The 27,564-nt window shown below is 41.4% G+C and overlaps 1 protein-coding gene across 3 annotated transcripts in view; it reads right to left on the bottom strand.

Annotated features, from left to right (window-relative positions):
- ANO10 (anoctamin 10) overlaps positions 1–27,564 on the bottom strand; it is a 237,082-nt gene that overhangs the window by 52,633 nt on the left and 156,885 nt on the right. For 2 of the 3 annotated variants that reach the window (XM_045798360.2, XM_045798357.2), the window contains one exon: positions 17,280–17,396. The exons of the other annotated variant lie outside the window; for it this stretch is intronic. In XM_045798360.2, coding sequence (XP_045654316.1) covers positions 17,280–17,396 — 117 coding nt within the window. The remainder of the gene's footprint in view (positions 1–17,279; positions 17,397–27,564) is intronic. 3 annotated transcript variants of the gene reach the window in all.

Genomic DNA, 27,564 nt, shown 5'->3' with positions numbered 1-27,564 from the left:
AAAGATGCCTCAGTCTGTATTTTGGAGCTCAGGAACAACTGTGTCTTGGAGTTATTGTTTCCCAGAAAAATTAACTTCAAAGGGGATTAGCTATGTGCTAAGCAACCATTTCACCCTGAGACTGCCACTATGTTAAGACATAATTAACTCACGAGAACTTAGTTTTTTTTCTCTTGACAGCTAACCTGTTTGATTTGGACACCCTATATCGGTAGACAGGATAGGCCCAAGTCCCAGAGAGGGAAGATATGTATACCTACATATAAATAGGTATGTATGTATGTATTTTTAACAAACAACTCCAAATAAAAGGGGTATCTGGACTGTCACAAGCTGACATGTGATGGATTCCTGAAGCTAGGGATGAAAAACAGCCAGGTCCTACAGCCAAATGTAAATGAAAATCAAACCCACTCCACCATCCCACAACGATAACAACTAATTTCCACTTAATCACCCTCAACCAAGGGCTCATGGTTTGAAACGGGATCTGAGGGAACCAAGGGGGTGGTGGGTGACATGAAGCTTTAGACTGGTGACAGATCAGAAATGCTGATGCATCTTATTTAAAGAGAATATAGAAAAGGAGGCAACTAGAGATGACTGTCAACATGCGTGATGGTCTAGGGGCGCCTGGGTAGCTGAGTCGGTTGAACGTCCAACTCTTGATTTTGGCTCATGTCATGGTCTCAGGGTCATGAGATCACCCCGTGTTGGCCCTGTGTCGGGCTCCACGCTGAGCCGGCTATCTGCTTCTCTTACTCTTTCTTTCCCTCTGCCTCTGCCCCACCCCCGCACACATGTGTGTGCTCTCTAAAATAAATACATAAATCTCAAAAAGAAAAAAAAAAGTTTGGTGGTCTCTGTCCCAGGCATCACACTTGTGATGGGCCAAGACATAGTCAATATGCTGGTGCTGGACTGGCTGCTTGGGAGCCTCACCCCACTTCCCGCAGCTACTGTCCCCATTCCAGAGGGCTCTGCAGCACTTCTGAGTCAGCAGCTCATCTGAAAGCTAGTTCTGTCTAGACCTCAGGGCCTCTTCATCACAGTTGGAGCACTCTTTTTGATCAAATGAAAGAGACCATACAAACGGCAAACAATTACCTTTATTCCTTACCCTGTTGGCACAATAAAAATTATGTGTGCTATGATGTGAAGCAAAAGCTTTACAATGGCAGAGCCATAAACAAAGCTCGCACTCAGGACCTGGCAGGAGGGACCTTCTATTAGAGCTCTCATCTGCTCGACCTTTTGTTTCCTGTTTCTCCCACCCTACTTTGTACTTTTCTCAGCCTCAGTCTGGGGAGAAGCTTCTGGGGAGGATGGACAGGAAGTGTTCTCTTCCCTAGAATGCATGCACTTCTTGGTTCTGGTTGAGACAGCCCCTTGTTTGCCATCTGGTATGGTGAGTTAATTATGACCATCAACAGAGGTGGACCGTTTTCTTCTGGGGACAGCAAGTTAAGCTGGTGCTACAGCTGCATCTCTGACAGCAGGATCTGAATGAGGTCCATTCTCACCTCACCTGCTGTTACCAGGAAAGTGGCCTGCATATCTCTCAGGCCCCACCGCAAGAGACCTGGCCAGCATGGGCCACTTGAAGCTGAGATGGGAGGGCTCCGAGGGCCCCCACCCCAGGCCCCCCATTAAGAGGGCAGACTTCACGAGGGCAGTCATCCCAGACACAGCTTCCCAAGTAGGAATGTGGCCATCCCAGGGCAAGGGTTGAGACCTAGTATTCTGAAGACTGGAAGTCAGAACCAGCAGAATACAAGAGGGGTGCATGAGCATCGACAAGATAAACAGAAGAGAAGGTAGGATAATTTGCTAAAAGGAAATGAAGCAGAAAAAAGAGAGAGAGAGACTGTAAATAATAACCCAAGCACAAAGAACGAAGGTTAAAAGGAGGGTTTTTGGATAACATAAAATTCAAAGAATGGACACTCTGGGCATGTAGGCCTTTACCTTTCTTGAAAAACAGAAAAAAAGAAGGAAGAGATGTCGATGGGGTGTGGGGAGGAGGAGGCAGAAGAAAAGAAAAGCGCGAGTGACATACGCACACGGATTCTACAGAATACAACCCAGAGCTCCGTTCTAGCACATTGAACTCAATGACTATGCTTACTAGATAGAAACTCTATGCTCTAATTTGTTTCAAGTCCACTACTCGTGAATTCTGCCATGGAAAGAGCAAGTGTAAGCCCAAGAAGACCTATCCAACAGAGCCCCATTGTAATTTTTGGAGGAAGGCTATTGCCCAGGAACTTGACACCAGTTTTCATTCCCAGAAATTCATCTGACATCCAAATTAGTTTTGGTTGATTAGCATTTCAAGATGACCTGTTTTGCGTAAAAATACAGCTGGAGAGTAACTATTTTTAAGGACTCCCAGGCTGAAGGGGATCTGAGACTGTCAAGAAAGTAGGTAAATCTTCAAAGTATGAGTTCCTTCTCTTCTGCAAGATCTCCAAGGACAGAGAATGAAAACCAACCATTTCCAAGGATGGAGTATTAAAAAGGAGTATTTTATCTCCCCATGGTCAAGTTCTTCATTGCACCCAACAGAGAATTCTGTTTATACCCAACTGCTCTGTGGTGGAAAAAGGTGGAAAAGCCATAGACTCAGAATCAGTTGCTGGCCTGGACCTGACTACTTACTCACCCTGTGTGGTTATTCCATCATTATGTCCATTTTACAGAGGAAGAAACTGAGGCCCAGAGATGTTTAGTGGCTTTGAGTAAGTTTGAGGCCCAGAGTTACTTAGTAGCGAAGCTGGGATACACCTGACTCCAAAAGCCATTCTCTTAACACCCGGAACATGCACCCATCCTGCTCCTGGCACATTTTATATCCTTTAGAGAACAAATGCTTCATTTAAGGCCAATATTTTGGTACAGACACAAAGACGACAATTCCTTAGTGAGTTTCTCTGATGGTAACTGTTTAATCACACATCATTTTCACAGAAATGATTTGTGCACAACTATACTGAATGAAGTCTGAATAATCCAGACTGATGTGTTTGGAAATGTTTTTCTACAACATATATATATTTTAAATTGAATTCATTAGTCCAAGAAGTTAAAAAAAAAAAAAAGCAACCTGGCTTTATTCTGCTTTTAATCAAAACAGTATTTATCACATGTGAAAGGACAGGCATTGGTGCTGTGTTTCCCAGACATTTGGCAGTTCATTTTCTCTCGTGCCTGTGACTAAAACCAGACTTGAAAATTAAAAATATGCCACCCATTTTTTTTTTCCAAGACAATTCAACAAAAGAGCTTGCAAATCTACCCACATGAACACTGCTTTAAGCAACTTGAATGAAGAACTGGAGAGAATCTTGAGAACCATTTACTTTCCAAATAACAAATAAGAGGTTTTTTTTCCAAATTGGCTTGTAGGGGAGATCAAGAATTTAAAGTCACAGCCCTGACAACATAGTTACCTGGTGGACAGTAACTGCCTTGCACACTTGATCTGAAAGGACAGCTATCAGTACAAAAAATTAAAAAAAAAAAATCCTCAAAATACAACATTAAATAGATTTTTGTAAGGAAATAGGAAAGGGAAGGTGATGTACTTTTGAACTGAATTTCAGAATCCAAGGACATTTCATCAGGCCTGGTAACTTGTTCTTTGTTCTCCTACCACCTTCTTCACCTATTCTCATCATTTCATCTCACTTGTAAATGGCATCACCAAGGGCATCTGGTTAAATGCACGAGATGTTCAAAATCCAACACTAAACCTTATTTCATGGTTGTGCTGGGGAACTACAGGAGTGACTAATCCAGACCCATTCTCTGAATCCAACTCATCAACCACTCTGGGAAGGTGAGTACATGTAGTCAATGCCAGGGATCAAAAGATACTTCAGATATCCATTTCATGTACCTACCAACCCATACATCAATTAAAACCTTTCAGGGTGATTTCCAATTTCAAAGGGATTTTAAAGGGAAGTTAAACTCACTGTTTTAGAATCTACTATGTACCAACCACTATGGAAGGTACTTTTATATAGCGAATTGTATTTTATTTAATGTCAAATTCCACCTGTTCCTTCTTTTTTCTTTTTTCAAAAGGATTGATTTACTTATTGTTTTAGAGAGAGAGAGAATACAGTGGGGAGAGGCAGAGGGAGAGCAGAGAATCTCAAGTAGACTCTTCACTGAGTGCATAGCCCAACTCAGGGCTTGATCCCATGACCCTGAGATCATGACCTGAGCCGAAATCAAGAGTCAGACACTTAACCAACTGAGCCCCCTGGGCGCCCCTCTATCCGTGTCTCCATGAGCATGAGAGAGGTAGTATAGGAAGGAAGAAAGAACACTGGGCCAGGAGCCAGATTCTGCACCGGCTGCCTTTATTTGTCGACCATTTAAACTTTCGGATTCTGTCTTCTCATCTATAAAATCCTAGAGAGAAACCTGACAGGCCGATCCTCACAGGCTGTGTAAGAATTAATTAAGATTAATGGATTTGTGGGTGCTCTGGTGATAGCACATTCAGTAAGAATGTAAACAGCAAGCATTGTTCTATTCCAGGCCACACCGAGGTAGGAATCTGTGGATCTCTGAGCAAGGCTCCGTCCCCCAGGAATGACTAATTCTACAGTCCATAGTATAAGAGGTATAAAGAAGTAGAAAGGCCTCCAGGACGGCTCAACAGGAACAGTGGTATCAAAGTCCAAAGAACTATCTTGGATGTTAAGTCGGAGGTACAAAGGTAGTAAAGAATTGAGGGGAAAACTTGGGCAAATAGCTAAATCTCTGCTGGCTGCTATTTATGCAGAAAGGGGAAGTCAAGAGAAGGCAGGATTTCAGAGCCAGACACCTGGGTATGCAGCATGGGCTTTGTGGTTTTAGACAAATCACTTAGCAGTTTTTTTCTTTTTCTTTTTCTTTTAACTTATTACACAAAAGCAGAGAGAATAATGTAATGAATTCCCATGTATCTACCTATTGCTTAGCCTCACAATTATCACCTCATAGTCACCCAGCCTCCTTTCCTGGATTATTGGTGCATTAGTTATCTATTACTGTGTAACAGATTAATCCAAAATCCTGTCACTTAAATAAGTCAAGCAGAGAAAGACAACTATCATATGATTTCTCTCATCTATGGAACATAAGAACTAGGAAGATCGGTAGGGGAAGAAAGGGATAAAGAAAGGGGGGGTAATCAGAAGGGGGAATGAAACATGAGAGACTATGGACTCTGAGAAACAAACTGAGGGCCACAGAGGGGAGGGGGGTGGGGGAATGGGATAGGCAGGTGATGGGTAGTAAGGAGGGCACGTATTGCATGGTGCACTGGGTGTTATACGCAACTAATGAATCATCGAGCCTTACATCGGAAACCGGGGATGTACTGTATGGTGACTAACATAATATAATAAAAAATCATTATAAAAAAAAAAACAAACAAAATCCTGTCACTTAAAACAACACGCATTTCTTTCCAGGCTTTCTGTTGGCCAGGAATTTGGAAGCAACTGAGGCTAAGAGCTAGGGATGACAAACGACAGTCCCTGTGGACTGTCTGGCCCAAATCTGGCCCACGGCCTGTGTTTATAAACAAAGTTCTATTGGATACAGCCTCTTTCTTTCATTCACATATTGCCTATGGCTGCCTTGGCACAGCAACAGCAGAACTGAATACTTCTGACAGAGACTGTATGGCCTACACACCATAACTATTTCCTACCTGATTCTTTACAGAAAATGTCTGCTAACCCTCAGACTAGAGAATCTGTTTCCAAGATGGTTCACTCACTTGGTGTTGGCAGTACGCCTGTTTCTAGTCATGTGGGCCTCTCCATTGGCTGCTTGAGTATTGGTTCACAACCTCGGGGGTTCTCTGGGTGAAATCTGAAACTGGCCCCCATACATAAAGGGTAAGGAGAGACTGAAGAAAGAGGCCAGCCACTCCAGATTGGTAGGTGGCAGATTTAACATGCAGGGAAAATGACACGGGAGGCTTGTCTTGGGTTGTCACAAGATGAGTAGATCTCCATACCTGCCCAGCAGAATCTTAAAGTTTATATAGGATAGACACCTTAAGGGGGCTCAGTCACGTATGCAATCCAGTGGGTCTCAACACCTACTCGCTCAAGGCTCTGTCCCTGAAATGGCTCTTAGTGTGGAAATGATGGTCAGAACGTACATTCCAAGGACAGGGGAGGAGCCTCTAACTGCCTAGGTCTAGCTCTTTTGTCAACCAGCAGTCAGACTTTCTTGACCCCCTCCAACGTTGAGTGTCCTCGCAACATGGCAGCTAGTTTCCCAAGAGCAAATGCTCCAAGAGGGAGACAATGACAGAAGCCATATATATACATGTATATATATGTATGTAGGTGTTATGACCTAGCTTCAGAAGGGACATACCAACATTCCATAGTGCCCTATTGGGATGGGACTTCAAAAGGGTGTATTGGGAGGCAGGGACCATTGGGGACCTTGGAAGCTAACAATCACAGTTAGTGACCCTTTCCTTAATCTATAAAATCAGGTTTGGGACAGGATCAAGAATTTTTCCTCTAACATTTGACAATTACATGATATAGGGAATTTCTGACAATTTATATTTTTTGTGCTTTGGTCACAGAACGTACTCAATATTTGTTGAATTTTAATATCTGTATTTTAATTTTGACTCATATATGAATTCAGCATAATTTACTATTTATGTTCCTAGAGCCATTATTAATGTGGATTATTTTCCTTCAATTAGGTAGTATTTCAAAAAGTTCCTAAGTCCAAACATTTCTTGTTTTCTGTACTCTATTCTTAGAAGATAGAGGTAAATCTGTGTTGTTCTGAAGGATTTACTTTAAAGTCTAAATTTTCTAGTCTACCAATCACTGTATTTTCAGCCCAATCTCTTAGGTTTATATTCATTGCATGATATAATATTCACTCATATCCCTGAGGTTCTACAGCAGTAGAAATCAATGGAAAACACCACCATTTATTATATAGAATGTTTTCTACTTTAGCAATTTACTAGTAATTAAAAACAAAAGTTAAAAAAAAAGTTTGTGGTTTCCTGGCATAGCAAGTACTCAATAATGGTTTCCTGAATCCCAAATATAACATGCAAGAGATAATTTCAAAGTCAAAAGACTACAATTTGGTAACAGAGAAAGGCACAAAGAGATGGGGCTTTGACCATAGTGATGCTTATTTAATTACTGATTCACTCATTCAACAAATACAAATTCTGCGTCTGGAGTAACCCTGTCCCTACGAAGCTTCTAGTCTGGTGGTCACAGACAAATATCTTTGACCTCAGTGAGCCAACATAATCTTTAATATCCTAGAATACACGGTTAAACAAAAAAAGTAAATAGCTGCATCATAATAGCCCAGGCATTTTCCTGGAAAAGAAAACCCTGCTCCCACACATGCTGGCCCGCAAAGCAATGTAACTATTACTCTAGTCCAGAGTCTGAGATTAGAACTCTTAGAACTTTTAGTATCTTACCAGAATATATATTTTTCCTCTTAAAATATATAGTTTTGATGGGTGAAAGAAGTAAAAGAGATTAAGAGTACACTTCTTGTGATGGAGCACTGAGTAATGTACAGAATTGTTGAATCACTATATTGTACACCTGAAACTAATATAACACTGTATGTTAATTATACCAGAAAAAACTATATATATACATCTATATATAAAGTTTAAAGCATTCTGAAATATCTAGGATAATTTGGTATAAGATGTCCTTTTTTCTTCACAAATACAGACACATTTTCATGACAAATGTGACCCTGGTCCAAAGCACAGGGTGGTACTCCTACAGCACAGTGAACTCGAGGCCCTTCTGCAGAGGATGGAACTGAGTTTCCAGGCCCCTTCTGCCCACACTGCTCCTCGTTTACTCACATGCTGGCTAGGAAAATGCTAAATATTATTCTGTTTCATGGCCTACTCAGTAATTTCCACAAGTAAAAATAAATCTGGTTCCGATTTGGCTATGTTTCTTACATCTGGGAAAATAATTAAGATTTACAAAGTTAAAATTTTGCTTAGAAAACCGGGGGAATGAGATAAGTAACAATTTCTATGGATTGTTTACTAGGGAAGACAAAAATGATCAGAGGCCTTCTAGAGCTTTAGTGAAGCATCTTATTTTAATGTCTGCATGACTCTGTGTACTTTACAGCATTTTTTCTCTAGTGAGAACAGAAAAGGCAGGGGAAAGAAATGTCTACACATCAGTGGTAAGGAGAGGACTGTTCCAGAGTCTGAATTTTGCAAAGTAGAAACTACTTTAGAATTCTATCTGGCTTGATTTGGGTGTATTTTATCATCTTCTTGGAGCCATGACTGTTACTGATATCAACCACAGTCTTTTTGAAAAAAAAAAAATAGAATTTGAGCTTTATCAAGGCCGGGTATGGGGACCTTATAAAGTGCTTGGACGCAAATCCTCAGAGTGCGTTCTCTTCCCTAGTGATCCCAGAAAGGCATATGACCTAACTGTTTCCATTTTTGCCAGAGTACCTATTTTAAGATTCCTCTTTTCTCGTCCAAGGACATCACTTGTCATTTACTTAATATATTAGCTTCTGAACTATGCATGAGTCAACAAACTTAGTTTGATGGGGTGGAGATTTATTCAGAGTCTACCGGGCATGAGGCCCTGTGCAGGATGAGGGAACTCGGGAGTAAAGAACCACCTGGTCAAGTATAGCGGGGGAATGCACAGAAGTGGGCACCAGGCCCCTATGCCTCACAGAGAAGGGAGCGCTCCCCCTTGAAGGTGAGGTGTGTGAAGCTGAGGGTGGAGGGGAGGTGCACGGGGGGTCAGTTACAACGGAGCAGCAGTACTTGGGAATCCATGAGCAGTGCATCCTACCAGACCTGAAAGGAAGAGGAAGAACAGGAGAGGGGGCTGAAGAGACACAGAGAGCCAGTATTCATTAAAGCACTGATCTTCTGTGAAGAAGTATCATGCGTGGATTGGAGAGAAATCACACACAAATGGCTAACAGAACCTAGGCCAGGAACCATTCGGGGGGGTCACTGCACACACAGAGGCTTAGAGCAGTGACTGGCTCACATGACCACCACCGCATGCCAGCCTTACTTCCCTCTGCTATTACTACTGCCCAGCTGTGTGCAAGCCATGAAAACAGGTGGGGTTGCTACAAAGGTGGAATGGTGACTTGTCAGCTAATCTGGTTTCATGGCACCATTTTCCCCAGAATTACTGCCTGGCTCACCCAGTAATGCAGGGCACCCAAGCACAAGCTAGTCCTTACCTGTCCCAACTCCCCTAACTGGCCAGCTTCACACTGTGTCTTACTCACACTGTCTCACTCAGGCCTCACTCTGACCATACGTGGTAGGCACTACCTCCCAGGGCCTCGTTGTGTTGGGGAGATGACAACATAGGAGAAAGGGAGAGGTCAGCTCGGAGGGGCCACCCCAAGTCTCAGAGCAATGTAGCTTACTAGGCCAGGACCTGGCTTGGGGCCCTGGGCTATGGACCATCCTTCCCCAAGGACTGAGGTTCCAACACCGTCTGCCACTAGCTTTCTTGGAAGCAGATTCTTTCTCTGGGCTCATATCCTTCTGAACCACATGTTGGCAAACCAGCTTGTGATTACATATCCAATAGCCAAATGCTTTAGCACCTTCGTTCAGACTGTGAAACTTTTAACTTGCCCTTAAAAATGTTTATTTATCTACCACAACTTGAGAGCACAGATGCAGGGAAGAGAAGTTCAGAGGCTATTGGTAAATGCTGGAAATGGTTTAAATACACTTAGCCCTAGGAAACAAAGACATTACTTATGGCTGCTGGCCCAGATGGCCCAGCTGGCAAGGTCCCACACCTGACTGAGGCCCTTGAGGGCTATAATTAGCACTGTGGTGTCCTCTTAAAGTCCTTATCTTGTTCTTTCTGACTGATTTCTGGGGCTGTTATCTTTCTCGAACCTGCGTTTGGACCCAGCATTCTGGCTTCTGTAGGTGTTTGGCTCTGGGACGGCTGGCTGCCCAGGGGCCAGTTTAAGTGGTGACTATACTGAGGATGTGGTGTCCTTGTGCTCCAGGACACTGAGTGACTCCTTCCTATTCTTAATTAAATCTCAAAATTATCCAGAATTGAGTAAATCAATTTGAAAAGAAATGAAAGGGCATCGCTAGGATGATATTTACCGTCTAGAATTCTTCGCAAAGGTCTCACCAACTGAAGCCTGATTCTTTGAAAATGCCCTCTGCAAAGCAAACAGTTTTATTTTCCCCAGTTTGCCTCTAACCTTCAAGTACATCTAACTTGCTTATATATTTAGAAATGCCATAGCTTCCACCTGACACAGAAGAAGGAACTGTTCCCAGTACCTCTCCTTTCCTCCATTCTTCCCATCGCACCTCTGAGAGCAATAACTAGGACCCACAGAGCACTTCTCCAAATGGGCTCCAGGTCTCCTGCATTAGAACCACTGCTGGGCACAAACGCAGATTTCTGGGCCTTTCCACAGACTGTGCAATCCAGACTTTTCATTTTATAAAACAAAACATTGAGGGGCAAAGAGATTACCTGCCTCATTTATGGTCAGACCTCGCTTGTTCTTGGCAATCACCTGATCATGCTTGGGATCTATCTTTGCGGGGGGCTGAGGATTGGGGTGGGGGGTTTGGAGCAATAGGAAGGGCTTTTTAAATGTAGGTGCATGGGCCCCACCTTAGATCTAGGGAATCTGACTCTTCAGGTGTGGGGCCCAGGCACATGTATCTTTCAACAGTTCTATGTTCGAGATGCATAACCCAATTTAAGAACTGTCCAATGACTTAAATTTCTGTCATGTTTTGTCCATAAAATGGGAACCTGAATTGAAAAGTAGCAATTCAAATGAAAATCAAACATAATATACTAATTATTCATAAACAATCGTTTCTATTGACCAATTTACTATCAATTTCTGGTCACTTAACAGTGAAAATGTCAGAGGACAGGCTAGGCATTAATGAGACTTACTCCTAAATATGTCTTCAAGAACTCCATTTTTGACCTGGGCCCACCAACTAACCAGGGGACACAGCAGAAGCTCTCTCTGGCTTTGATACATGGGAATAGCCCAGTGAATTGAGGCTCCACTTATTTACAAAGCAGATGGTTAAATGTCAGATTAAAGAAAAATAAGAAAAATTCTATATCTTAGAAATGTCAATAGTTCAGTAAGTAAACTGAAGAGCTGCCCGTTAATCTGAGTTTTTGAAAAGCACTTGGTGGGTGACCTTTCATATCTAGGACCTTTTGGGCTTCTTCGGACCCCTGGACAGTGAGACTAAACAGGCAGTGTAATAACAATCTTTGCCGGACTGACAGCAGCATGAACTTGCAAGGCCCTAGCAGCAGCGCCGACCACACAACAAAGCCCTGGGCCAGCCAGGACAACAAGAGAGGGGCAGCTGGCATGGGCTCTTCCGCCCAGCTTTTATCCTGGACCTTTCATTCTCAGATTATAACTTTAACAAACAAGTCTTGGAGAGGGGAATACCTTTATGTGGTTTGCAGTTCAAGACCCTAGGAAACCTTGACTACAGCGCTCATCACTGCCTCCTGTCCACTTGATGGATTGGACGCATTTGAGCCACACATGCACAGATTTAAAATCACCTTTAGTGCAAGCTAGCTATGACAAGTTAGAATATTCTGTTTGAAGGCATTTGATAAATATAATGAGTCAAAGCCTGCAAGACATTTCTGTCCCTCCAGAACCTTAATAGCAAAATCAGCACCAAAATCATGTTTTCTTAGAAGGTGATACTAATCCGAGAATCACGTCTATGTCTTCAGAAGAAAAAAACCCAAAGAGACTTAAATCTTTTAGATTGTTTTCTTCTTTTAAAATGTTTAAAATTTATTTTAATTAATTTTTATTTAAGTAGGCTCCATGCCCAGTGTGGAACCCAATGTGGGGCTTGAACTCAAGACCCTGAAATCAAGACCTGAGCTGATACCAAGAGTCAGATGCTTAACCGACCGAGCCACCCAGGTGACCCTGGATTTTTTCTTCTTCTAAAATAATGTGAGACGGGGAGGGGTACCTGGCTGGCTCAGTTGGTAGAGCATGCAACTCTTGATCTCAGGGTGGTGGGTTCAAGCCCCAAGTTGGGCATAGAGCTTACTTAAAAATAAGTAAGTAAGTAAGTAAATAAATAAACACGAGACAGAATTTTGGTTAGTGCTTCTTTTTTCAATGATGATGCATGTAAATAAATTCTGCCTTTGAATTAGGGCTTTGCTTTGCTGTTAGGTAGAGTGTATCTGAAGACAGGAAGGCAGGAGTTGAGACCTGAGAGATCATTTAGCCATGTTCCACAGCAAACACTCACACCTATGAGCCACTTCCCCCAACAAAACAAGTATAACAGCTCTGCAGTAGGACTTGTAGGTAAATACATTTAGTAATACGAGATGTGTTAATATCCAACATCATCACAGACCCTTCACTTTTTAGACAAGTACATGACAACGTGAAACCCTGAGCGAGAGGAAAGCCTTACTAGCGGGGAGCAGGATCTCACCTTGACACAGAGTTTAGGTGCATACACATGGCCAGGGAGTTGCTGGCCAGCCCCGATCCACGGAATATCACTAGAAATGCAACTGATGCAGAAACCCGATTTACCAAAACTCTTCCAAAGACAATGCAGTCAATTAAAATGTGTTTTTGCTTACATAAGCCCTAAAATTTTTGGGTGCTACGTGCCCTCCCACAAAATTTTACATTGACATCTAAAATCTACACTATAAGCTAAGTAATTGTAAAAATGTTTTTGCTAGCTTACTACAAATATTGCATATTTGCATACTACAAATACTAAAAACAAACTATTTGGTTACTCTTTTAAAGATGTCTAAGAAATTCTATGAAATAGCATAGGGATATGGTGCTCACCATTACCTATTTAAAAAGTAGGTGAATATCCTCTTAATTAATAGTAACAATTTCATGTTTTCTTTGAAATCCTATTTCCTTGCCATTTTTTCCAAAGAATTTTATCCTAATAAAATATATATATTTTTGCTTGAAAGTATCAATTACGGTCATACTTAACTTCACTAATATGTTCATAAACGGAAATTTAAAAGTTTAAAAAATTTCCCGTGACTCTAAGTCTTAATATAAGTTTTTAAAATTTTCTTCTGGACCAATTGGTCATTATAGTTATGACTGCTGCATAAATGATAAAAATTACATAAATTCAGTATACATATTGATAAGCAATTATTGGGCATAAATTCCTGGATACATTTTGGAAATGCATCTTTTAAAGAGATGGATTTGGTTTTGGCAGGCAGGAGATTGGGGTGCCTTTATGCAACCTTTATGGAACACAGTTTAGCCTCTGATACCTCCATGTTGTAAGGCTCTCTCTCTCAGCTGTGAGGCTTTCACTCTGGGGTTAAGGCACTGGGTAGGGTGCCTTCCTTCTGCTAAGCAGGGGAGGACAGCTGTAGGCAGAGAGGTGGTGTGGCCCGGGACAGCCAGGACCACAGGGCACCCAGGCCTCCTACAATAACATTTTACGAAAGAGGACACATATAAATTGGGGATCTGAACATTGAAGCCCTTATAATTGTCTGTGCTCACAGGCTCCTCACAAGTTTAAGGAACTTGGCTATGCGAAGGGACTGTGCTCTGCCCCTCACCCCTATGGTTTCAGCCTCTCCTTTAGATGGGAGTTGAACAAGTACTTTGAAATACTGAGTTGGGTACCAAATTCAGGTTGGTCTGCCCTCAGCCTTGGTTTCACCCTGACCCCACCTAAGGTTCACTGAGGACAAATCCCACTTTGCCTCACTTCGCCTCTACGCTTCCACATTCAATTCATCCCCTCAAACTTCATGTGTAAAATCCATATTATATGAAAATAAATTTTACTCCAAACATTTCACCTGGTCCTTAAATTTTTTTTCTAAGAAAAAAACCAAAGCATATGAATGTTTGTAAAAAGAACAAGGAAAGAGGAGGAAGAATGTGTGAAGGATGTGCTCAGGTGTGTCTGAAAATGGCATGAGGGAATTTAAGGAATTATTCAAACATGAGGGAGGACTTTATTCCTCATTTACTCACATGAGTGTTTTAAATGCAGAAAGTATACAGATAACAAATGCAAATCACCTCTCTCCCAAACAATTCCTATTGCCCTTAAACAAATAGTACATGTGCATGGTCAGAAAATTCAAGCTGTATGTGAAAAGAGTTATTTTCATTTTTTAAAAAACATTTTATTTATTTGAGAGAGAGAGAGAACACGAAAGAACACAAACAGTGGGGAGGGGCAGAAGGAGAGGGAGAAGCGGACTCCCCGCTGAGCAGGGAGCCCGATGTGGGGCTCGATCCCAGGACCCCAGGATCATGACCTGAGTCGAAGGCAGACACTTAACTGACTGAGCCACTCATGCGCCCCGAGATATCTTAATTTTTCCTCAAAGGCAGCTACTGTACCGGGTTTTCCAGAAGCCCTTCTAGGAAAAAAAACACACGTGTGTGCATTCATCCATTTCTCATCCCTTCCTTCCGTTCTTCAAAATTTAACTGAAACTCATCTGTATCTTGCTTTCTCTACCTACTAAAATGGCAAATACAGTCATGCATGCACATACATTCACATGCACACAACACACACCCCAGCACAAAGAGATCTTTTTAAAAAAGTAGGTTCATAGAACGTTCTCATGTGAAACCATTATCATACTATAATTGTTTAAAACTGTCTCCTACTGAGTTTAGTTGTGTCTGGGTTCTTGCTAATAGAAATGCTTTGACAACGTTATATTGGTCCACTTTGCAGTTATAACCGTTACCCTAGCAAGAGTCATTCTGGTTGGAGGGTAATCTAAATTTTGATTCAATTGCTTTCTAGAGAGGCTGAGCCAATTTACACTTCTGTCGAGTATAGAAAAGTGTCCATTTCCTCACACTGGGCAAGAACAGGTCATCAACTAGCATTTGCCAACAGAGTGAGTAAAATGTCATGTTTCACTGTTGCTTGAACTTAGGTTTAATTGTGAGAGAGGTTGAGCACCTCTTCCTACGTTATGCTTTGATTACTGGGTTGTGTCTTTTTTAATGGATTTATCAAAATGCTGCTTGAATTAAAGATACTAACCATTTTTCGTATGTTACAAATATTTCCCCAGTTTGTCCAATTTATCTTTTGAGGTTTTTTTGGTCATCTAGAAGCTTTAAATTGCCATACTTTTTATGTCTCTTACCTGTCTGAACATTGCAGGAGGGTGGTGGCAAGAGGTGCGTAAGGAATGAGGTAAAACAAAGTGTAATAATTTTCCCGAATAATTGTCTGTCATCAGACCATGTAACAAACAACCCTTCTTTTCCCCACTACCACAGAATGTTAATTTTACCATAAGCTAAAGTCTTGGTTTTATTTGGGTCCATTTACAGGCTCTCTGCTCTGTTCCACCGATCTATCTCTTTCCTAATTCAAAATGGATTTAATTACTATAATTATTGTATTATTCAGAATACATTTTAATATCTGGCAGAACTAAAGGCCTTGTTTTTCTTCTTCTTCAGAAATCTCCTTGCTAGTCTCAAATGCTTATTTCTATATACTTGAATTGCCATCACATTTTCACAAGACTGAATCTTTTGGCCCCAGCAGAGTTTTAAAAATATTCCTCATCTAGATTATCCACATTGTTTTTATAAATTACTAAAGGTTTTCTATTTTGGCTCCTTTGGTAAACGGGAATTTTTCTTCAATAATATTTTCAAATGGCTATCATGTCTTGTGAAAGGAAACAAATAATTTTAGATAAACCTTGTAACCTACCATCTTACCAAGTTTTCTATTATGTCCAATAACGTATCTGGTGATTTTTAGATTTACAACGTTTGAATCTTCAAGGAGTGACACACTTGCCTCCTGCAGGTTACTTAACCTTCTCACTTCTACCTCTGGTAGCAGTGCACTGGTCGGCAGCCCCGGCACCATAGGAAGTACCAGCGGTGGTAATGGGTTTCCTGACACTGCCGTGAGTGCTTCTGGTGGCTCGCTGCGGAGCATGACGCGTGCGCTTTAATTTAAGGTACAAACACACTGGGCCCGCACCTCGGAAACCAAAAGGTAGTCATCAAGCCTTCTTCCCTGCTGCGCCCAGCTGGTGGACCTGCACCTCTCCTTCTTCTCTGTACTCTCACCTCAAGTCTTATCCTGGGGACACCCTGCCTAATCAGGGACACATTCTGCTCCAGTGTGAGGCCTCCCACCTTGTGCACTATCCTGGAGCCCTTGTTTCTCTCAGAGGGTCAGCTTGGGGGGGGGGTCCTCCTTGCAATTTTTTTCCTCCCAGCTCCCCAAACATCAAAGGAAATATTCCTGTACAAGGTGATTTGGAAGCCTAATGGACTGTGAGGGTCAGAATCCAGGTCCAGGGGCGCCTGGGTGGCACAGCGGTTAAGCGCCTGCCTTCGGCTCAGGGCGTGATCCCGGAGTTGTGGGATCGAGCCCCACATCAGGTTCCTCTGCTATGAGCCTGCTTCTTCCTCTCCCACTCCCCCTGCTTGTGTTCCCTCTCTCGCTGGCTGTCTCTATCTCTGTCAAATAAATAAATAAAATCTTTAAAAAAAAAAAAAATCCAGGTCCAGCTTGTCCCCTCAGATGATAACTGCCTTACTAATTTTCTCATTGGTTTAATTCCTACATATCTCTCACTAGAGAGAACTAGCTCTGGGCATGGAGGAGTCTCTGTCTTCCTGCTCGCACTCCGCTGCAAACACAAAGTCAAAATGAAGACCTCCAGCATCGCCTCTAGTATAATGTGGAAATCCCTGGAAAGAAGTTTCTACTTTCATGGCATTTTTGCTGCTTTTGCCCACACTTTCTCATTCTTCCTCATCTCTGCAAGATATTATGCAAGATTCTATTTACTCACTTCTCCTTGCTTCATGTTTCTGTAGGAGGCAGGCTTAGAAACTGTGGGGGCTGCCCCAGGATGATTCTTGGAAATTCCAGTCTTGTTCTTACACTGAATGCTAGCTCTACTCTTTAACATTGCTCAGATATTTTTGTTTTGCTTAATTTAGTTCTTTCAATCTATTCATTGCTCATATTATTAGGATTTTGGTTTTGTTATGCCATCCTAAACTGGAGTCTTCAGTTTTTATTTAAGCTAGTAACGTCAAGGCTGAAGGAAATGCTGACAGTGAGTTCTCTAAATTACGGCCCCTAGGATTTGCTAAAGACATACACTGATTTTCAGGACAGTTGCCCTTACCTGCCGCTTGAGTGCCTCCAAAGACTCAAACTCCAATCTGGCCAGTTTCATCTGGATATGCCGTGGTTTATCAGGTATGGCAAATGCAAGTATAAACTTGAAAGCCAGGAGTGCATGCTGAAAACAAGAAAGAGTACATTTGATATGCCCCATTAGGCCCCATGTGCAATGAGACAAAACAGGACCTAAGCAATCTGTGATTCTTCTCATTAGTCTTGGGTAATTTCTAATGACCGGCCTGTCATTATCAGAGATCAACCAGGCCCATCCCTTAAATTGATTTCCTATGTTATTTTCAGTGTTTTACAGAAAAATGAAATCTACTCTGAAAAGTCTTTCACGAGATGTTTTTGTTTTCCACCTGTGTCTACTTTTGCAGTGTATCTTAGCATACAACACTGGCAGACTCACTCTATTCTTTGCCCAATAACATCTTCCCTGTGCTACGCTTCAGGTTGAGTTATGTGAAACATACAGTGTCTTCAACACCAAGTGCCGTGAATCCTCTGCACCCCCACAAGTGTCTGGTGCAGTTTCTTTCATGAAATGATAATCAATAAATATTGATGAATTGATTGGTTGTAATGTGCTTCCTTACGCTACTGACCCCACATACTGTAGGGCAGGTACACAGAAATGTAGAGTGTATCCATTATAACATGGGAAGTTTAGAACACTTCTGCACCAAAATTATACAGAGTTTTTCTATACCATAATGATATGAGGTTTATAATTAAGCTTTTTTTTCTCTGCAGAACAGATTAAGCCAACAGGATTGTTTCCACTGGTAAGCCTGCTTTTCAGATGCATGGCCTCAACCTACTGATGCTTCTGCAATTCGAGTATCATCTTGTGATCCAGAATCAACACCCATGGAAGTCTGAACAATGAGAAGAATAAAGTTGCCTCTTTGATGACAGCATGAATTACTAAATATTAAAACCTGTGAAATTATTCTTAAAGGTAAGAAATGATTAAAAGGCATTTTGAAAATCAGCAAAGGAAATGGAAGAGCCTCTAAGAAATGTTGCATTGAATTATTGACAGAAAAAGAGGACAGCTTAAAAAAATTAAATGAACCGCTTACTGTGATATTTTCAAAAGGAGGATGAAGGATGAATACCATGTGGATACCTACTGGGAGAGGCATGAAATAATGAAGGAAATCAGCATCATGCCAGAATAAGTGATAATCCAATACAAAGATCTGGAAATGGGCAGAGCCCCAGGACAGGCCAGGAGCTCCTGGTACTAACAAGAGATGTGGAGTGGGCCAGGGCCAGGCAGTCTTCACCGAAGTGTGACTGCTGGGACCAAAAAGGATACCTGCAGGGTACTGATTAAGTATCTACAGTGTGAAAAGTAGTAGATAACACAGCACTGATCAGGTGACATCATTTGTTGTAAGTCTGAACTAATTGAATTAAATTAACAGGAACCTGGATAAAATCTACAAAGAACAAATAAATAATTAAAAAAAGGTATACTGTGTCATTATTTTATTCCATTGGAGTACTGACACATAATTTTATATAAGACTTAACCTCTTCAATAGAAATACTAGACAAGAAATAAACAAATGAGCAGATGAAAAGAAATCTTCCACGTTTTCCAGAAATGGGGTGTCCTCAAACTGCCAGAACACCACCATGAGCCAGTCACTGGCCTCTTTCCATCTCGCCTAAAAAATCTGTAACCATTTTCTCTTCTTTGGAGTCTTGAAGGGAACCGGTGAGAAAAAAGACCCTGCCAAGGTCTTCCCTTGGAAACAAGGTGTCTGTAAGAGGTGTCAACTCTCCTTTGGGAACCAGGACCAGTTACTGGGCAACCAAGCAAGGCTGCCACAGACCTCAGTGCTCATAGATGCCGCACAAAATGTTCATAACACTCATGAATGAATTGGAATTTATTAGATAATACCTGTTAATAGTGGAAGTCATTTTAACATGGTTAAAACACTTACATAGCAGTAAGTTTTTATGAGTAGTTCTGTAGTTTGTTTTCCTAAAATTATTTTATACTAAATGTTTTTAAAGGCCCAAATGTAGAGAGATCAATTCTTTGAACTATATTTGCAAAATAGTTCCTAATAGACCTTATTTTAAGCTTTTAACTTCCCACTGAACACCTCCAGGGTTACGCTCCTTGAAGAGTTCCACGCAAACCACACAGCTGAATACTCCTTAGCGGGCTACCAGCACCACGAAAGCCAGAGGGAGGTAGTGCTGTGTCCATCCTCTCACATTTATTAGAGACTAGTGTGCTACACATGGGTCATGTGTTGGAGGATTCTACAGAGAAAGAGATGATGTCCCGGCACACAGTCTAGAGGAGGAGACGAGTAATTATGGGCCATCCCCTAAGGGATGTGCCCAGTACACATGGGACAAGAGCCCACAGACTGGCAGTTATCCCAGTTTTTAGGAGTTTGGAGAGGGCTTCCTGAGGGAAGTATGTTAGCAGAGACATGCAGGATGAGGAGTTGGCTAGGAAAGGGGAGGAGTGTTCCCAGAGAGAGAATAAATACACAAAGGGATGGTGGGGTTGAGGAGAGAGGCGCCGTGGAGGCACCCAGGAATTGGATGACACAGGGGTTGAGTGAGGCGTGAGGAGGCACTGAAGGTGCCAACACAGGAATGACGGACTCAGATGTCTCCATTCGTGGCACGGAGAGTGGACAAATGTGGAGGCTGCAGAGTGCAGGCGGGTCATCAGGGTGAGCTGGTGTGCATGAGAGCAATGGCATGGAGCCTCCTGGAATGAACGGAGGGTTGACCAGCAGAGGACCAGACAGGCCTCCACAGCTCCTCCATGATGATGTGCGCAGGATGAGGAGGAGGCTGGAGGGAGAGGGTCTGCGTGGCCTACAGACTTTTAGGTGTCCTTGGGAAATCTGAGTAGAGATGCTCAGCAGGCAGTGGGGTAGAAGGGTCTCATGTTCACAACAGGGCTGGAGGCAAACATCTGGGAGTTGCTGGGGTGTGTGCATAAGTGGCACATAATGTCATAGGAAAGGGTGAGATTCGCAGGGATGCACAGTGAGGGAGATAAAATGAGATGAGACAAGAAGTTGGCACAGGATGGAATTGGAGGAATGTACCAGGTGTGATGAGCAGAGGGAGAGGTCTGAAAAGTAGCTTAAGAAGCAGCACGTGGGGGTAGGCAGAAATCAGGGAATTTCTGGGGTTACAGAAGCAAAGGGGAGAGAAAGAAACCAGTTAAGGTGGGTACTGGAAGGTCAAGTACATGGAGGCTGGGGAGAAATCTTTGGCTTTAACCTCTAAGGGGCCTTTGATGACCCTGGTGGGAGTGGTTTCAGCTGAATGGAGGTCACAGAAGCAAGACCAACATGGACGGAGAAAGGCCTGGGAAGCAAGGCTGGAGGAAGGAGGGCCATCAACAGGGTTCAGAAAGTCTGGAGGAAGGGAGAGTAAGAGATGAGGAGGTAGCTGGAGGAAGACCTAGGCTAGCAAGCTGTTTTGGTTTTAAAGGTTAAGTCTTGAATGCTAAAATGTTTTGGGAGAAGGAATTGAGAGAATGGTACAAGGTGAAGGCTCTGGGAGGAAAAGTCTAAGGCACAGACCAGGCCACTGTGCAAGGCAGGGGTTTAGCCATATGGGAGGTCTGACGTTGTCACACTGAGGAGGGAGGCCTGACCTGAGGAATCAAAGGCATTGGCGGCACTAATTTTAAAGAAGAGAAGAATTTTGAAAGAAATTTATTGTTCAGAATTGGCAATTCATACTTAAATGAGGAAGGACAGGTGACAATCCCATAGGGTTCTTATTTTTCTTTTACAGACCTAATCTTAAACCATCACTAAGTACCCTTTCCTCAAAACAGATCCTCATGATCTACAGGAAAAAAAAAGTGCCTTAAGGATCAAAAACAAAAATGCCAACTTTATTAACTAGATTAGAAGAAAATATATCAACATCTTGGCAATGGTTTTCTTTGAATGGTTTGCAATATGGGCAATCTCTTTATCTTCAGTCTCTAACAAACATGCATTACTTTTTTTTCCTTTCCCACATTTTATATTTTTTAAGTTTCTACTTTAATTCCAGTTAGTTAACATAGAGTGTAGTATTAGTTTCAAGTGTACAATATAGTGATTCATCACTTCCATACATCACCCGGTGCTCACCACAAGCGCACTCCTTAATCCCCATCACCTATTTAGCCCACCCCCACCCATCTCCCCTCTGATGACCATCAGTTTGTTCTCTATAGTTAAGAGTCTGTTTGTTGGTTTGTCTTTCTTTTCCCCCCACTTTGTTCATTTGTTTTGTTTCTTAAATTCCACATACGAGTGAGATCATATGGTATTTGTCTTCCTCTGACTGACTTATTTTGCTTAGCATAAAACTCTTTAGCCCTATGTTGTTGCAAATGGCAAGAATTTCATTATTTTTTATGGCTGAATAATGTTCCATCATATATATACCACATCTTCTTATCTATTCATCCATCGGGCACTTGGGCTTCTTCCATATCCTGGCTACTGTAAATAATGCTGCTATAAACATAGGGGTGCATGTTGTGCATTACTTTTATAAGAGAAAAAAAAACCCACTTCAGTGAAAAAGAATGCAAGGGTTCCTCACAGCTGGGGAAGGTCACTGAGAAGACATGACTACTAGTGTACCTGTCAGCTGGACCCAGAGGACTGGAGGCTTCTCACTTCCTCCCCGTCCTTGGAATGTGGGAATGAGGCTTGCCTTTCCCGCTCCCAGAAGCTGCTACAAGAACATTGGCTTGAGATGGTGAGGTGGTGCTGAGAACACCTGCACGGTATAGTTGACTAAACCCAGTGAAGGCCTCTGTTTATAAAAACTTTTAAGATGTGGTGAGCAGGTGCAGGGATCCACTCTTCTTGCTGCCGCCCAAAACAAGCCTCGTATGTAAGTTCCCTTTGCTATTAAACCTGCCACCTATCCACCTGGAGGCGCCGGCCTCTTTCTTCCACCTCTCCCTGCCCTTCGCACTCAGAGGCCAGCTCAGATTTCACCCAGGAAGCTCCCGGGGGGGGGGGGGGTTTGTGAACCAACAATCAAAGGAATTACATATGTCAAAGCTCCTAACCCACCTCGCTATAACTGCCCATACGCCCAGGAGAGAGACCCAAACCAAACAACTTGCAGCCCAGGGAGTCTGGCTTTTAATCTGGGGTCCAAGAAGGTGGTGAAGGCCATCACTTTGTATTCATTCCTTCTGCAAATATGTAGGAGAGCACTTACACACCTAGACCACCTAGATGGTGGCCTTCTTCCACCACCCTCCCCTCCTCAAACCTTCTGTCACACTGCTCCAACCCCCCACCCCACTCCACTTTGCAACACTCCAGAAGTTAGACCAATTATAGGCTTATTTGGTTTAACATACCCCTGGGAGGGTGAAGGAGCATTGCCATTCACAGGTAACTGTCAATTAATTTAATTAGCTGGTGCTAGCAAACTCTCTGTCCTCCACCCACCCCCAATACTCTTGAGTGCTCAGAAGTAGGGGGGAAATGCACAGCAGCTTCAGCAGTGGGGTACTGGCTTTGAGGAAGAGAAGTAAAGAGAAGCAGAAAGCAACTAACACTGTCTCAATGCTCAGGAAAGGATAAATTAGACATCTGGCCTCTATCGCCTTCTCTTTACTGGTTTCTTGTACCCAGGATCCAGAGCTCAAGCTGATGAATTAAGTAAGGTTTTGTGGGCTAGCCTGGAAACCTAAATAACAGTTACAGCACCATGTTTCAAAAAAATCAATTTTTAAAATGTTGTTTATATAATCCCTACAGCAAATCTGTTTCAAGGCTGGGAACTGCTGTATGCTAATTGGACTGAGAAAAAAAAATTGCAAAAGGCATTTTAGCTGTTTCTACTTGTTTTCATAAATAAATCAAACCTAAGACAAAATGTGAATCTATTCAGATTTGAAGAAAAACATATTCAAAAATGAATACTTGGGTTGGCTTTTCATAGCCTGTCTATGAAAAGAGAAGACATTTTATGGGTCCTGACTGTGATTCTTCATTGACAATCTTCTTTTAAAGTAAAATTCACAAAATTTTATCCTAAACAAAGCAAAGAAGAAAAGAAACAGTGGGGAGGAGGGTGGGGAGATGGGCAGAATTTTAAAAGTAATAAATACAAAGAAGTTAGTTCCCCATAACATGCTTCAAGTAATGATTATAGGGTGTCTTAGTTAGGAAAGAAGAAAAGGACAAGACCAGAGAAAATCAGCATTCAGAGCTAAGTGTTGTCAAGAACTACAGTACTGCCTACCCTGCCACCAGTGCCACTCACCTCCAGTCACCACAGGGGGGTCAAACTCTTGAGAGTCTTGTGGCAGGTGCACAGAGTGTGAGCAGAACTTTTTTATTTTATATAAATTAGAAACTATGACACAATCGACAGTAGCAGCTGTGTTTGTAGCAGCATGTCCCCAGCCCTGTCTCTTATGAAATATAAAATGCAAATTAGATATGAGTTCTTAGAATTCTGAAAAGCTAATTTGATCTCTACAGTGGAATGTCAGCCACGCTACCTCTTTCCATTTAGAGCCTAGCCACCACTGAATAAAAGAAACTCCAAAAAAGCATCCTCTGCTGATTACCAAATTACATGCCAAATGTCACTTAGTAAGAAATGATTAATAGATCCAAGATTGAAAAAAAATTATGGAATTAGGCTCTTAAGAAAAAAACCTCAGGAAAACAGAAATACAACATACCCAAATCTATGGGTTCCAGCAAAAACAGTTCTAAGAGGGAAGTTCATAGCAATATAGACCTGCCTCAAGAAACAAGAGAAATTCAAATTAACCATTTAACTTTAAACCCTAAAGGAACTAGAAAAAAAAAAAAGAATAAATAAATACCAAAGTTGGCAGAAGAAAGGAAATAATAAAGATCAGAGTAAATGAAATCGAGACTAAAAATAGAAATGATGAATGAAACTAAGAGCAGATTCCTTGAAACAATAAACAATATTAACACATCTTTAGCTACACTCATCAAGAAAAAAAGAGAGGGCTCAAATAAATAAAATCAGAAATGGAACAGAAGTTACTGATACCACAGAAATACTAAGGATCATAACAGACCAATAGGAACAATGACAGGCCAACAAACTGGATAGCCTAGAAGAAATGGATAAAATCCTAGAAACATAAAATCTTCCAGATTGGATCAGGAAGAAATAGAATAATTGGAACAGACTGATTATTAATAAGAAGTTGAATCAGTAATCAAATAGCTCCCAACAAATGAAAGTCCAGGATCAAATGGCTTTACTACTGAATTCTACCAAACATTCAAATAAGATTTAATACCTACCCCTCTCAAACTCTTCCAAAGCATTGAAGAATATGGAAAGCTTTCCTCATTTTCTGAGGCCAGCATTACATTGCTCCCAAAACCAGACAAGGACATCACAAAAAAAGAGAAAATTACAGGCTGGGGATAAAAATAGATGCAAACTCCCCCACCAACAAAATATTAGCAAACTGAATTCAAGATACATTAAAAAGATCATACACCATGCTCAAGTGGGATTTATTCCAGGGATGAAAGGATTATTCAACAACTGCAAATCAATCAGCATGACATTAACAAAATGAATGATAAAATCATATGATCATCTCAAGAGATGAAGTAAAAGCATTTGACAAAATTCGACATCCGTTTATGATAAAACCCTCAACAAAGTGGGTATAAAGGAAATGTACCTCAACATAATAAAAGCCCTATATGACAAACCCACAGCTGACATCATACTCAATGGTGCAAAGCTGAAAGTTTTTCCTCTAAGATCAGGAGCAAAGACAAAATGACCACTATTCCCACTTTTATTCAACACAGTACTGGAAGTCCTAGGAAGCAATTAGTCAAGAAAAAGAAATAAAAGGCATATAAATTGGAAAGGAAGAAGTAAAACTGTCACTATTTGCAGATGACATGATGTTATATATAGAAAACCCTGAAGATGCCACCAAAAAAACTGCTAGAATAAATGGATTCTGTAAATTTGCAGATAAAAAATTATACAAAAATCTGTTCCATTTCTGTACTCGAATAACAAGTTATCTGAAAGAGAAATCAAGAAACGACCACCCATTTACATCTGCATCAAAAAAGAATAAAATACCTAGGTACAAATTTGGCCAAAGAGGTGAAAGACTTGTACTAAGAAAATTATAAGACATTGATAAAATAAATTGAAGAAGACAGAAATTAATGGAAAGATATTCTGCACTCATGGACTGGAAGAATTAGTATTATTAAAATGTCCATACTACCCAAAGCAATCTACAGATTCAATGCAATGCCTATCAAATTTCCAATGACATTTTTTTTTTCACAGAACTAGAATAATTCTAAAATTTTTATGGAACCACAAAAGACCTCAAACAGCCAAAACAATCCTGAGAAAGAACAAAACTGGAGGTCCCAAACTCCCTGATTTCAAACTGCAGTACAAAGTTATAGCATTCAAACAGCACAGTATTGATGTAAATGAAACAGAATTGATAGCCCAGAAATAAACACACGCATATGACAAAGGAAGCAAAAATATACAACAGGGAGAAGAACTTTCAGAAGTCTGCTCTGGTGAGAGCCATCCCTGCCTGAAAGGAGCTCAGGTGGTGAAGCAGGGTGGAATCTTAGGTGGGACAGTGTGGTTTCAGAATCGGCAGGGTCACAGAAAGACCGGGGCCGCCTGAGTGTAGCAGAGCTCCCAAGTATCAGGAGCGGGGAAGCCGGCTGCAAACAGCAAGGCCAGGAGTGGGCTCTCAGGTCTGGGTTGCCATAAACTGTGAACCTCAGCACAGTCTGGCGACAGTCTCTCAGCAGGGGCCCACTGAGAGGCAGAACTGCAGCAAGAGCCCCCCTTCCTCCCTGGGGAGGAGCGGCACGGGAACGCGCCACAGGAGTCTACAGGGTTTGGAAACTCAAAACAGGGTTGTGTGCCTGAGACAGAAACGCTTGGTCACAGACTGGGTGAGCACAGAGTGCGTACAGAGACTGGGGAGACAGGAGTGATTGACTGCCTTTCCCTGAGGGTGCGCTGAGGAGCAGCTGAGCTTCCGGCTACGGCTCCGGGGCCAGAGATTGAGAGGCCACCATTTTCATTCTCATCCTCTAAAGCTGTACAGAAAGTCTTCAGGGAACAAAAGCCACAAAGAGCAAACTAGAGCAGATTACTTAGCCTGGCCCCTGGCAAAGGCGGTGCATTTCCATTTGGGGCAAAGACACTTGAGAATCAAAGCAACAGGCCCTTCCCAGAAGATCAGCAAGAACATCCAGCCAGACCAAGTTTACCGATGGATGAGAACTGCAAAACTCCAGCACTAGGGGAATACAGCACGTAGAATTCATGGCTTTTTCTCCACAATTCTTTAGTCTTTCATTTTTAATTCTTTTCCTCTTTCCTTCTTAGCCAATTTCTTATTTTATCAACTTTTTAAAATCTTTAATTTTCATTTTTACAGTTAAATTCTATCCTTTCATTGTATTTATCTCTGTATACATATGTTTTTCTTTCTTTAAAATTTTGGGATGCAGTTTCTTCTAACAAACAAACAGAACAAAATACACCCAGAATCTAGTGGTTCTGTTCTTTTCACATGTCTGATCATATTTTCTCTTTTTTTTTCTCCTTTTTTTTTGGTTAAAGTCTTTTTAAATCTTCATCTTTACAGTTACATTCTATCCTTTCAATGTATTTAATTTTATTTTTATATACCTATAAATTTTTCTTTCCTTACAATTTTGAGATGTAGTTTCTTCTAACAAACCGACCAAAATACACTCAGAAAATAGTGTATTTCTCTGTTCTATTCCCCTGTTTATATTCCTTCTTTTTTTTTTACTTTTAATTTTCATTTTTACAGTTACAGTCTATCCTTTCATTGTATTTAATTTTATTTTTGTATATATGTAAGTTTTTCTTTTTTACAATTTTGGGATCTAATTTTCTAACAAACATACCAAAATACATGCAGGATCCAGTGTATTGTTTCGTTCTGTTCACCTGTCTGATTTTTTTTTTAATTTTTTTTTTCCGGTTTTGGGTCTCTTCTGATTTGTTCAGTGTATATTTCTCTGGGGTCATTGTTGCCATTTTAGTATTCTGTTCACTCATTCATCTATTCTTCTCTGGACAGAATGACAAGATGGAAAAACTCACCCAAAAAAGAGAACAACAGGCAGTACTGACTGCCAGGGACCTAATCAGTATGGACATAAGTAAGATGTCAGAACTAGAGTTCAGAATAATGATTATAAAGATAC

The sequence above is a fragment of the Ursus americanus genome, chromosome 20 (assembly GCF_024610735.1).
Source record: "Ursus americanus isolate L20-20 chromosome 20, mUrsAme1.1.p, whole genome shotgun sequence".
Lineage (NCBI taxonomy): Eukaryota > Metazoa > Chordata > Mammalia > Carnivora > Ursidae > Ursus > Ursus americanus.
The sequence above is the reverse complement of the archived record's forward strand: the minus strand, read 5'-3'. Positions and strand labels throughout refer to the sequence as shown.